Source organism: Cariama cristata, unplaced genomic scaffold, assembly GCF_000690535.1.
Source record: "Cariama cristata isolate BGI_N322 unplaced genomic scaffold, ASM69053v1 scaffold10934, whole genome shotgun sequence".
In the NCBI taxonomy this organism is placed as follows: domain Eukaryota; kingdom Metazoa; phylum Chordata; class Aves; order Cariamiformes; family Cariamidae; genus Cariama; species Cariama cristata.
In genome coordinates this window covers 60656-74458 of record NW_009611317.1, presented here as the reverse complement: position 1 = coordinate 74458, position 13803 = coordinate 60656, and the positions used below count along the sequence as shown (strand labels likewise).

The window sequence follows — 13803 nt, the reverse complement described above, 5'->3', positions numbered from 1 at the left end:
AACGTTTACGTTGTCTTAACCTAGGTATAGACACAATGAGATAACCTGTCCAGTGCAGACACTTGAGGGTGGGGTTGAGAGAGGAGTGTCCCCTCTGTGAGGCTTTTAATTTGGATGTCACTATCCACTTCTTCAAATTTCATCATCCTGTGGTAACAAATTTGATGTAACCACATTTCTTCTACTGGAAACAAATTTGAATAAAAGCTGTGGCTTCATTATGTTTCTTTCTAAAACTGCAGAGACTGTTGGGTTTTCCTGTGAAGATGTTATATGATGATGCTGCACTTCCCATCCTTTCTCACTTAGGAAAATACGGTACTCCACCGCCCACAGTGGAGCAGAGAGGGATAATTTTGCTTTCTGAAAGACCCACCCTGCTGAAAGCTTGAAATTGCAAAAACACCTCCTATTTTACTTAAAGAAAATCTCTGAGTTAACACCTTAGGAAGTGTTAAGTAGTAAACTCTAATAGCCCAGAAATCAAATAAAATAATTTGTCTGCAAATTAATTTTAAAAGCCAGCATGAGCTTTTTAAGAGCCACTGAGGTTGTTGGACATGCTGTTGAATCAGCAGTGTTCCATCATTGATGTTTGAAACTAACTCTGACTCTTCAGGCAAAATACTTTGGACGTGACAAGGGAAGGTTAGGAGGCATCATAAATCAATTTGTTTTTAAATCAACACAGGAGTGGCTAAGGCATATGCATAATTAAGTGAAGTCAAAGTTCTGCTTAGTGTTCCTTTCAAAATCACTAACCTTCAACAATAGGGTTGATTAGGATTTAAAAGCTTCATGAAGAATTTAGATTATCTTGAAAGAATTTAAATACTTACTGGTGCACTGAAAGTAATAAACTTATTACTAATAATAAATCTCCTCACTTCACATTCTGTATTTTAGCATCAAAAATTTCCATAAAATACCAATGTTTTGGAGGAGTGGAGGATGGTTTGGTATTTTTCTTTCTGATTGGTTCTTTTAAAGGATGATGCTTCTAAGTGGAGCCAGTCCTCGTCTAAGCTGAAGGCTTTAAAAAAAATAACCTCCAGAACACTAACTCAAGAAGAACCCCAAAGTTTGACTTTGCTGTGAACAAATAGAATGAACCTTGGATGCAAGTTTTAGGTTGTTTCTTGGGTTTTTGTGACCTGTTGTAGAGAGAGAAATCCAAGTTCTTTTTCTGGGTAATAGGGAGAGTTGGCGGCAAATTAAAATATAATCTGTAGTAGATTTTGGGTGGAAGTTTAAATTTTGTGTTTAAAAGGCTGATGCAGCTGAGACTGTGAAACATTTCGTCCCGATATTAGCATTTTTAGCTTGTACCTTTCACTTTAGGATTTTCAAAAATTTTACAATTGTCCTAGCCCTAGCTTCATTAAGTCATTGGGGAAAAATTTACATTGAATGACTTGAAGGGTAGAGGCAGTATGTATAAAGAGGCAGTATAGCTTCAATGCCTCTTAAGTAACAGCTGTCTAGAGTTATAGAGCAGTTGATTTGCCCAAAGAATAAAATAAATTTGTGTGAGCAAACATTCTCTTTTCATCAGTCACCTTTCACTCTCTGCCCTTCTGTATGTTTTCACCTTTTCTCTGTGGAAGGATGCAAGCTGGAATATGTACAGTAAGGTATGGCTGCTGGAAATGGTACTGGGGTAGTTTCTTTTTACTTAGGGTAACCTCGTGCCCTAGAAGTTTCTGTAACTATGCTTTGTCAACATTTAAGGCTAAATGTTGCACATTAGATGACGATTTTTCCGTGTGGAAAATGTTTAAGTGGCTGGTATCTGAAGCTCTTATACTGACAGATAATTTACAGAACTCTCTCTGTAATTAGTCCACAGAAGAAAAACTTGCTCTAGCTCAAGAAGAATTAGTTTCCAGCAGAAATCGAATTGCTAGCAATAATCAGCAGATTCAGGAACTGAAGAAAGCAAAGTCTGCACTGGAGCAGGATGCATCAAAGAAGGAGCAGCAGCTGGGCGAGAAGACCAAAATGTTACAGGATCTTCAGAATGACAGGGTAAATGCCTGTCTTTTGAAATCTTCACACAGACACATCCACCCCATGCAGGCGCCCTTTATTTATTTCTGTTACGTCTCTAAACAAGGGGTATTTTGAGGGTGTAGCACTGTTGGAGTGCATAACAATGGCAGTTTTACTGAGCCTCTGGTGCAAAGACTTTTAACAGAGTTGAAGGGAATTTGCATTGAAATAGGTTGTTAATTTGTTGTAAGCGGCTATACAGGTGGAAAAATGCTAGTAGTTTTAAATCTAAAACTGCAAACATGCTGCTAATTGTTTGCACTATGACCTGTGGTTAGAGATACGTGGTAGTTGTTTCCCCTTCATTGCAAAGCCTCCAAGTAGGTTTTGGACCCTGGATATTTTTTGGTTGGTTGTTTTTTTTATTTTGTGAACTTGGAAGAAGTAACTTTTCTAGCATTTTTTATTTCTCTTCAAGATTTTGAAAGAAAAAGACTTGGCTAATGAAAAATGTAAAACCACAGAGCTCCAGGAAATAAGGAGTAGACTTGAAAAAGAAAGTGCCAAGCTGGGTGAAGAGCTTAGAGCCTGCAAGCAAGAATATGAGAAGGTATATTGAGACAAACTGAGTCTTCATGTGGTTGGTTATCTGATAAGAAGTATGTGCCTACTCAGTAGATGTTATCTGGGATGGCTTTGCAAAGATGGTTGCTGTAAATATTAGTATTACAGGTAAGGGAACCAAAGCACAGATTTTGTTGAGGTTCCTGAGTAATGCTGACTTGATTAGTGATAATCCTGAAGCACCAGTGCCAATGTTCTTGGCCAGGTGGACCACATAACTTGTCTTAGCTTCGGGATGGGTTGTATGTCCTGGCTTTTCTTCTGTTCCACTGTAGATTCACTGTGCATACCCTTGCTTGACTATTCTGAAGTGCAGAAAAGATGTCCAAAAGTGTCATGAATGTGAAGTTCCCACATATTCTAGGCACATCTGGTACTTCTTGAGGATGTGTTGTAGAGTTGAAACTCCCTTGGAGTGCTGTGGTTTCTTAAAATGTCTTAAAAAGTCACAATTGGGGAAGAAACAATGTCGGGAGCCTCATAAAAGATTAACTCTCTTCCAAAATCATAACAATCAAATGACCTCTCTAAAGGGTAAAAGTTTGGAGTCTTTAATTTAAATAATTTTTAGTCTTCAGTAAAACAAACTATTTTTTGCCGCAATCTACATATTTAATTTTTGAATCTCTGTAGAAACAAACACTCCTAAAAGGCCATAGTTCGTGTTTTCCATACTATACTATTAGTAGTTACGTTTGCATCTGTTAAGCATACAGGATCTAAGTTGCTGCACAAGTATAAATGAAGGTACAGTCCCTGTACGCTTATAAAAAGAAAGTAACACGATATCTTACGAGTTTCAGATGCTCTTTTGTTCTCCACTGTTTAGAAAATGGTCTCTTCTTTTTAGATAGAAGTCTGTGCTTTGTTTCTGTCAAGCAATCTATGCCCAATATTTTACTGAATTTTGGTGAAAGGTTCTTGTAATTCTCATCATTCCTAAAATCTCTATTGCAAAGAAGAAAATTTGTAAAGATATGTATAAAAGTCTGCACACCATCTCTCGATCTCCATACAAGCAATCAGACTAAACCAGAAATTGTCTCCTAAAGGCTTATATTATGTTTCCTGTCTCCTACCAAGGAATGGATAGATAGGCATCCATAGGGCATCCCCCTGTCCGCAGGATATGTTCTCTCACTATCTTTGGTTTGGTTTTAATTCGTGTCACGAATTTTGATTTATGGAAAACTGGCAACCGCTATTAGTCTGTTAGTACCTGCATGCTTGGCTGTGTAATTTTAAGGGAAATGATTCCTATAAATTTAACTAACTATTCTACTTCAGAATTTTTTTATGTTTTATTACAGAAGAGCAAGTAAAACTAATATTTAAAACCAAATGCATCATCCTACTTGCTTAAAACATAGAGTAATTATTTATAAATTTAAGACTAATAGAAACTAGCTTTCTTCCATCAGTGTTTGTTTTTTACATTGTCGTTACAACACTTTTAACCTCATTATTGCAACCAGAGAACAATGTGGAGTACATTTTAGAACAGACTCAAGAAAACGACAATGGACGTATCTTTTCAAAGAACTGTAGAAAATAATTCAAGAGAGCTTCAACTACATTAGTAGAAACATACATTAAATTTATTTTGAAAATTGAATGTTGTTCATAATACAGATACAAATTGATCACAAAAATCACTTGACACTTTGTGCTATAAAATCATCCTTTCTTCCTGTGATAAAACTAAAATTTATTGCTGTCCTCTCCTTGGAAAGAATTACAGTAGTTTTGAATTTAAGTCATTTACACTTTCAATGTTACTACTTTAACTTTGAGCTCTGTATCCTAACAGGAGGTGTCAAATCTCAAGGATGCAAAACAGCTATTGATTCAACAGAAATTAGAGCTGCAGGGCAAAATAGATAATACAAATTCAGCTCTGGAACAGGAGAAAAAATCCCATCAAGCTGTCAAAGATCAGCTGAAAAAGAGAGAAGAGGAGCTGAAGAAAGAATGTGCTGAAATTGAAGCTAAACTGGTTAGTATGTTAGAGAGTATAAGACTTGTTTTCTGTACACGCCTTTGATCCTTTCAGGGACAGAGAGGAAGCAAAGAGTTGACTTTAGTTTCGCATTACATTAATTTTTAAATTATGAGATCAGAAATCTTTGAGGCCTTTAATGGTATAGGAAAACTCAGTGGGATTACAGCCTTGTCTAACAGAGTTTGTTGATTAAAATTAGCGATTCAAGTACAGTAAGATTCTTTGCCTCAATGAAATGGGAAAGAATACTTGGAAGGTTGTTTTTCATTGTTTCATTGTTTTCTTAGCACACAGAGAAAAAAGAGAAAGAAGAGGAAAACCGGAAGCACGAGGAAAAGGAGACCAAGCTCACCATGCAGGTCACAGCACTGAATGAAAACTTGGCTACCATGAAGAAAGAGTGGCAAAGTAGTCAGAGGCGAGTGAGCGAACTGGAGAAACAGACGGACGACTTACGTGGGGATATTGCTGTCTTGGAAGCAACGGTGCAGAATAATCAGGATGAGAGAAGGGCATTGCTGGAGAGGTAAGCTGTGGTCATGATAAAGTGGAAGCGTAGTATGGGAAATGGATAGCCTCACACTGCAAACTTGTGTCAGTTGATTTGGGATTCTCTGTGCATGCTTTATTTAAATCCATGTTTGTTCCTAGTGCCTGGGCTGTGGGTGCAGTTTCCAGAGTGCAACCTTCTGTCGTCCTTGCGAGAGCACAGCAAGGGGTGTTGGGAACAACCTGTGCTCTTTGTGGGCTTTGACAGAGTGACTATTTGGTAGAAGATCAGGCAAGCCTATCAGGACCTTACTTATCACCAAAGCCACAGCTCTGTGCTCGTGCTCAAAGATTTATGCCCATCCGTAAGAGCCTTCTAAATCCATTGGGTTCCTCTGAACTTTGAGGTGTGTAGGTTGTGGCTTGTCATCTCATCTGTTGTGTGAACCTTGCAAGACCTGGCAGAGAGAACTTCTCTTACCTGTGTTAACTATCCTTCTGCATCACTCAGGCTCCCCTGCCTTGACTCCATCAGAGTAGATGCACTCATCATCCAGAAGCCTGGAAGAGACTCCTTAGGGCCTCCAGTAACATTGAATTTGCTTAGGGACTTCTGGGTGTGCCCGCTGCACAATGTTAGCAGAATGAACATGTAATTGGATTAGATAGGCTAAGGTTCACATGGGCGGCATTTTCTCCCTCCTGAAAATCTGCAGTCTTCTTTTCTCCAGTTCTGCTATTGTCTCTACAATACATTTACATCTTAGATAAGCAGAACGCCTTTCCTTCAGGTAGCAGGAGGCATGCAAGGCAGTGGGAGTTACCTGAAAGCAGCCATTACAAGGGTAGAAGAAACACCTGTGAGACAGGAAACTTTTTTCATCCTTATTTCCTGACATGTTTGGTGAAGGCAGAGTGGAAAACTTTTTTTGATACTGTCAAGCTTGCTGATGTGGTTTTTGAGCAGTAGACCTTGGGAAAGGATGGGATCCATCCAAGTGAGATCCTCTTTCTTTGGCCATCCTTTGCCATGCTGTGCTGAACTTATCCAGTAGCTGTTTACAGCTTGGCAGAAAAACACCCTTTGAAATTTGGCTTTCAACAGTTAACTGAATATCAGCTGATGGGATGTGGCCTTGCTAAAAGAAAAAGGTTTCTTTTCTGCTTCATTGTCTGACCTGCTCTGTTGCAGCTGGTTTGTGAGAGTGTCCTGTTGCATGGGTGTACTTGATCGGGGCTTGCTGTTGATGAACTGCATTCAATACTGTCCCTGGTTTTGGGAGTAACTCCAGGTATTAATAAGCCACAGATATTTGGGAGCAATGCCAGATAATCTTAAACTGATTGTTAGAACGAGACATTTTTTCCAGTCACAGCATCCAGGAACTTTTCACAGCAAGGATATTTTTGGCTGGACTTTGAGATTAACTTCTCAGACATGACAACCTGCCCAAAGGAGGTAGTGTACATTGCCTTACATGCTTTGAGCTGATTATTTACTGTTTTTCCTTAGGTGTATAAAAAGTGAGGGAGAAATTGAAAAGCTTCAAGCCAAACTTGTAGAAATGAAGAAAAAGCTGGACAACACTACTGCTGCAATGCAGGAACTTGGCCGAGAAAACCAATCATTACAGGTATCATTTGATTTGAAGCAGTTAAACCTGTTGATTCTCTGTGTGGGAACTTAGGAGAATTTTAAGTTTATGTCAGATTGGTGGTGGGTTACCTTTCCAGAGTGATGAAGATCTGGTGTATGAGGGCCATATTGCTGTCTCTGGGTTCTTAAATCTGCTCATAGTTTTGAAACTTGGAAGATTTTCTCTCTGAACAAATACAAGATGTCAGTATCATGGCAGAATTGGTGCTTTTATACTGCAGCACGTGGTGTGTGCAGTGAAAATAGAGGACATTAGTAGGAATTAGACATGTATTTAAAAAAAACCACCTGCTTTTTTTATATCTTCTTTATAGATCAAACACACCCAAGCTCTCAACAGGAAATGGGCAGAAGACAATGAGGTACAGAATTGTATGGCCTGTGGAAAAGGCTTTTCGGTGACAGTAAGAAGGGTAGGTGTGTTTTACTGTGTGTCTGTGGGGATTTTCTTTTTCTATTGTTTTCAAACTCTTAGATGGGATACAAACTTCAGAAAATGGCCTTAATAGTGCTGTGATACTCAGGACAGCTCAGAATACAGTTACTCCTTGCAGTTCCTTAAATATTTAAAATAAAGTTTGTGGAGCTTACACTTTGTCCATGATTCTTTTGCCGTTTTAGCAGCATCAGTTCATAAACAGTCTTTAAAAAGTTCAATCTCCTAAGTGAGCAAGCAAAAGTATACTGTTGTAAGGATATTTACTGTAAACTTACTCATAACCAGTCTGAACTGGATTTACAGGTATAAAAGGAATGTAAATGTGTTGAAATTAGGTGTATGTAAAAATATGAGGTATCAACATGATCTGGTGCTTTATGACTGTATATTTCTAAATGCTAACTAGACCTGGAACAAAAGAAACAACTGGATGTAGTTTAGATCTGTAGTCAGATTTTCTTTGTAAAAACAGCCGTGGGCAGCTCCGATGTTAGCGTCCCTCAACTGGCAAGGTCTGCCCTTCATCCAGAGATTACCATCCCTCCAGCAAGTGACTTGGCCACGAAGTAGATGAGGGATATTCATGAGGTTCATGAATATTCAAGTGCTTCCTGACTTGGTCTTAGGTGGCTCGCCCTGTCCTGCATTATTTCAGTGATGTTCTTTGGGTAATCTTTGAACAAAGGCTGCGGGATCCTTTGGTTCAAGGATACTTCTCAGTGTGAAAGCAGGTAGTTACATGTAATAAGGACATGTTTTACGTGACCAGAATAAGTTCAAGAGGAGAAATTCAAGGAGAGGATGAACTTTAACCAGTTCATTTCTGAAACTGGTATAGTCTCTTGACTCAGTGAAGTGCTTCTGAATATTTTACTCCTGTGCCCTTCCGTGTGCTATATAACTACTATTTAAAAATTCAAACTAACTTCTGAAACGTGAGAGTTGACTTGACAAGATAGTGATCTCTATTAGTGATCGATGCTCTGTCATTGACGTTCAGTATATGTTTCTTCTCTTTCACAGCACCACTGTAGACAGTGTGGAAATATCTTCTGTGCCGAGTGCTCAGCAAAGAATGCCTTAACTCCTTCTTCTAAGAAGCCTGTCCGAGTCTGTGATACTTGTTTTAATGACTTGCAAGGATAACTGGCTATCGTGAGTGACAAAGAAATGTTACACTAAAATTTATAATTTCTGTTGATGCACTTCGTTCAGCACTCAGACTACTATTCAGTTTTGGACAATGATTGTAACACTTGGCAAAATTTAGTATATTTTAAAATGTTTATTGATACCAAGTAAAACTATTGTATTTTTTGTGAGACATGGGCTCAGATCATCCATAGCTTATTGCCATTTATCCTGGAAAGAGCTTCTATGTCTAGATTAGAAATACCCAGTTATTTGTAAATAAAGTTTAAACAGAGGAGTAACAATGTATTTTTTTATCTTTTATTTTTTTGTTCAAGAGAAACAGCGTTTATGTGATATTGCAGTTTATTCTTGTTTCCTTCAAAGAAAAAGGAAGATGCAAAAACTTGTGAGGATTTTATGTATCAGATGTTGCTGTAAAAGCATAACTAATTGTTGCATTTGATTGCATATCTGATGTCTTTATAATCCCTTGTGATTTTTGTTTTCTTTCTATCTCTCTGGTTCTTGGACTTTTCTCTCTAAAGTTCAAACTCCACAGTGAGGGTAACGGCTGGACTCCACTCCAACTCAGTTTTATTTGCCCACTTAGAACTTGTAGTATCAGCACCCAAGTCCTTATCCAACTACAGCGCTTGGATACTGGAATGTCTTTACACATACTGTATTGCGTAGTTTGTGTGTGTGTGCGAGAGTATGTGTGAACAAATGAGGAGACAAAGTTTAGCTGGCATTGTCGGAATATTACATGGTACATTACAATATTCCATCCTGTATTGATTGATTTCACTTTTACATATTCGGTTGATGGATTTTAGTGTTCCAGAAGCCCTTATACGTGGGTTTTAAAAAGCAAACAAACAATACTGGTAGTAGCCTGTAGCGCATCTTTCCCCCTGCCCATGCCCTGGAAGCCCTGAGAGGTCCTTGTGGTTCTAAGGCACATCCAGACATTCCATGCTAGGTATTCTACTAAGAAAAAGTCTTTTTTGAGACTGCTGCAGTTTATCTGACCTTTTCTTCTGTCCCTTCCCTCAACTTTTGGTGGAAGAAGCTGAACTCCTGCTACACTTAACAAACCTTCCATCACTCTGTCTGACCCCAGTTGCCGGGAGGTCTTCAATGCTGTGTTAGTTGTATGATTTAGTCTGCTCAGAACGTGGTGAGAATCTCCTGCTACTGGCTTGGTTATAAGCCAAACAGCTCTTAATAAGAGGCCAATATATATATCTTCAGATATTTATTCATATTTTCTTTTCTGTACTTGCATCAGAGGTTTCTTGTAGAGTTCATGTACGCTCCAGACTATTTTTTGTTGTGATTTTATTTACACCCGTTTGTTCTTGCCTGCCCGTCTCTAACTTTTCTTCCCTTTGTATCTGGTATTCCAAAATCATTATTTCTTCCGAGCAGGGGTTATGCCTTCCAATATTTAGGGACTCTTTGTCTTAAATACCCTAATAAATTCCCCACACCCAAAGCCCTTCTGTGTCTTAGAAAATTTTGCCACCTGTTCAGAGAAAAGGACTGTGTCCTGAATTCCTCTACTACTTGCCCGAGGTAAGGAATCAAATTCTGTCACAATGATGGAAGCTTAGCCATTGTTACGCAGGTTCATTTGGGTTTATCTATTGACAGCTCTTTATGTGACTGAAGAGTCTCTTTTATGAAAAATGTCTGGTCCTGGTTAACTCTCAAGTGAAGAAACTTCTTAATCCATCTTCTCTAGAAGTAGTGATCTATATGTTTCATATCCCTTCTTAGCTTACCTGTCTAGTTCTACATTTGCAGCCTCAAGGAGTCTTCCTTAAGGAGTTTTCTTAAAATTAAATCCTTATTTTCCGAAAGCCAGCTGAATTACCTGTCTGGTTCTCCTCACTGTAAAAGGGTTTGGGATACAACCGTGGTTTATGTGAAATACTGACCTGCTTTTCTGATTCGAACTTGAGAGTTCCTTGCTCAAAAGAAACAATTGCTGCGACAATTCCATATGAACAGAGCCTCTGGACTCGCTCTTTCTCCCCATCAGTGTAACAGTTTGGCATGAGAATCTTTTGAATAGAAAATATGAACAGAATCTCTGCCTCTGGGAATTTTTTTTCTATTTATTTATTGAGAGAATCTGAAGAGTGTGCTTTCGAGCCTTTCTTTGTCTGACGCATGACTTCAGAAATGTGGGAAAAGTAAAGATGTGACAGTCGTGCTCCAGCCTAGATGCGCTCTGCCCTGATGTGTAACACACGGAGCCTCGTGCTGCTCTTGGGGTGAAGGACGACCATGTGGAGCAGAAGGGATTTTGAGAGGGAAGAGGGAAACTTCCCACAACTGCACGAGGATAAAATGCATGAGGCAGAGGAAGATGGAAATCTTTCAGGAGCTAGGGAAACGGTTAAAAGATTCGCTTGTGTTCAGGCACTGTGCTTTTGAATGGGAACGTGTGAAAGCTGAGGAGATTGCTCTGCAGTGAAGAGGAACGGGTAGAAGCTCTAGTAGGCTTGTTCTTAATTCAGCCTTTTGGGATGCCTTTGTGTAAAGGGAAGCAGAGTCACCTTGCTCAGCTGGCTGCTGAAGCAGTGTGGTTGGTTGACAGCAAATCAGACCTTGGACTGGAGCTCCTCAGCTTCAGGGGCAGAACCAGCTCGATTTTTTGAAGGTTGCTTTTTGCTGACCAATTTGTATGACCAACTTTTTGAGGGGATAGAAATGCTTTTTTTTTTTTGTAGAAAGAAGGATTGTTAAAATCTGGAGGAACAGTAGTGAGGTAGCAGCTTTCATGCTTGACCTTTGAGTCTGCAGCAATAGGTCAGGATTTCTACAGTTTTTCATGGGATTAAATTTATGACTAAATCTTATGCTCCTTCTTTTGTGCTTATGATTCTTAGTGTTGGTCTGTATTTGTTGACAAGTTGATGGTATACGCGACCCTATAATGCTCTCGGCCTCACTGCTGGGTTGGAAGTTGTGCTCAAGCTCAGTAAAATGACCTATGAGATACATAATAAGGGAAAGTGTAAGGTGAAAGCTTTGTATTTATAAATCTGCTTGCAGAGTCTGAGTGTTTTGATGGGCATGTTTCAGTAGGAATGTGGTTTTTTTGTTGCACTACTTTAAAATATAAATAATAGAAAATAGTAAAAAGCCTGGTAACTTTTACTGCACTGGGCTAAAAGATTCCAGACAAAATAGTTTAATGCGCTGATTTTTCAGACCGCAAACACAGGAGCAGAGGGAAAAACTAGTAAAATGGCGGAAGAGACTAGAGCCTTGGAACCAGAGGACACACAGTGATGTGTTTGAACAGCCTCTAGCGAGAACCAGATTACTCTGGTCACCGAGGAGAGGCCATTATAGAGCAAGAGGTGGAAATAATGGTAAAACCAGCACTCAAACCAGTAGGTGTGTGGGACCCTCAAGCTGCCTTTGATTACTAGCCGTTACTGTAGCATCAGGAATGGGACAGTGAATTGTGAGGTTTGTTCCTGAAACTGTCCCCTCTGCAGGACATTCCGTCCACATTCAGAATTGCTGGGGGAGCAGAATATGAGAGACCAGCTGCTACGTGGGCTGAGACAAGCTACGGAGGCAACCGGAACAGCGTAAAGGGTAGTCTTGTTAAGGGTGGGGAGAGGTTCTTTAATTTCCTGGAGACATCACCTCTCTTCCCAAAGAGCCGCAATCACTTGCATTGTTGCTTCCAAAATGCCAAATCCTAGTGTTGTACTCCAGCTTCATGTCAGCAATACATGCTTTGTACTTCTGTCCTGCAGGCGCTCTGGAGGCAGGTAGCATTGCAGAGGTCAAGGACAGGCTTTTGATCTTAGCTGGCTGTGCTTCACTGTTATTTATTTCTTCCCCCCATGTATTCCCTCCAGTAATCTTCTCCTTTCTGCAGAGGTTGAACAAAGAGGATAAAATTAATGAGTCACAGTAGGAAAAGTTGCTGTCTGCAGATGAAGAGGCAAAAGGAATTTTCTGTTGCAGCTTCCAACGGAGGCAAGAGGATGAGAGGGATCTCGTTTTTGAGCTGGCTTCAGTCTCTGCCACAAGAGTCCAAGGCTCTAGGGTACAGTGTGGGTTTTTTCCTCTGTTTTTGGAAGGTATCAAGTAACTAAGTTGTCATGGAGTGTGGAGTGCTAGGTACACAAGAACAATGAATAACTACTTTTGTTGGTTTTGGGACGATTAGGATTATTGTGACTCTTCACTGGAAAAGCTTTCTTAAGTGAAGCAAGAAGGGATTTGGGAGCAGAAGCATGAAGTAACCTTGCTGTGCTTGTATTGCATGAGCAAGAACAATTGAGTCTCTCATGCAAGATGTAAGAGAAGTGACATTCCTAAAGAAGGGACCTGGAAGACTCAAGTACTTTTCTGGATTGTTAAATGTCAGTTAAACGCGAAGTGGGAACAAATGCTTCTTGCAAAATTAGAAGAATTTATGACCAGTACTCAGTGGCAGACAGAAAACTGCTGGAGCTTAAGTTCAAACAGAATATAAACTATACCAAGAAGAATGATGTCATGGTTTGAGTATTTTGAAACCGATAAATTACTCCTCCAAGTAGCACCCCTCCCACTCTCATATTCTTGGAGGACTAGGAGACAACACTGTCATTTGCACTACGCACTTTTTGCTGTCTAACTGAATAAAATCTACAGTAAGTGGAATGGTATAATTTGTGTTGCATGTGTTAGCTGTAATCAGTGGACAGGTTGTTTATCTTCAGCTGGACTTTTCACTGTATTACATTTGGCCCCTTGCTATGTAAGGAGAATTGCACTCATAATACCAAAAATGCAGTCATCGTCTGAGAGCACATGTAACAACTAAACCCATGTAGTCACACACACATTGTCTTTGTAGAGCTTCATTTGACAATTATAAAATGAGAAAATGGGAATTTTATGTTTTTTCAAGGGTGTTGCCAGTTGTCCAGTTCTTAATTTTTGAAGTCTTGACCTCAGCATCCCTTCTAGGATAAGTTTAAAATTATTGTCCAACCACAGCCTCTCCAAAAGCACTAAGTGGTGTACTTTTCAAAAACAGCAATAATTGGATAGTAAAGTCCTGCCGCAGAAACTCAAGTTTTGGGGGTATTTTTTGGTTGTGGTTTTTTTCTTAAGGGGCACTGAGTAAGAGGTTTGCGTCTTTAGAGAGAACATTAGATGCCACTTAAGATCACAATCATGAAGAGGATAGGTACTAGTTAATGTAATAAACTCTGCTTTTGTCTGTAGCTCACCACATACTGTGCACTCACTGTGTGGCAGGTACAGGAGTATCTGCTCATTTGAAGATTACTGAAGCCCTGCTAACCCATTTGGATCAACATTACTATGAAAGCAGAAGCCTGGTAGGCGTTTTCCAGTTTTTCCTCCTCCCATGACCTAAACTAAAACCAAATTCATCTGTATTTCCTGCCTTTTTTGGGTAAAGAGGGCTGGGAAAGA

General features: G+C 39.5%; 1 protein-coding gene across 1 annotated transcript in view; it reads left to right on the top strand.

Annotated features, from left to right (window-relative positions):
- Positions 1-8636, top strand: part of EEA1 (early endosome antigen 1) — a gene marked incomplete at its 5' end in the record, with an annotated part of 61969 nt that extends 53333 nt beyond the window's left edge. The window contains 7 exon segments of the mRNA XM_009698207.1: positions 1843-2028; positions 2471-2602; positions 4427-4612; positions 4906-5144; positions 6621-6741; positions 7079-7177; positions 8227-8636. Coding sequence (XP_009696509.1) covers positions 1843-2028; positions 2471-2602; positions 4427-4612; positions 4906-5144; positions 6621-6741; positions 7079-7177; positions 8227-8349 — 1086 coding nt within the window.
- Positions 8637-13803: the final 5167 nt, after the last annotated feature.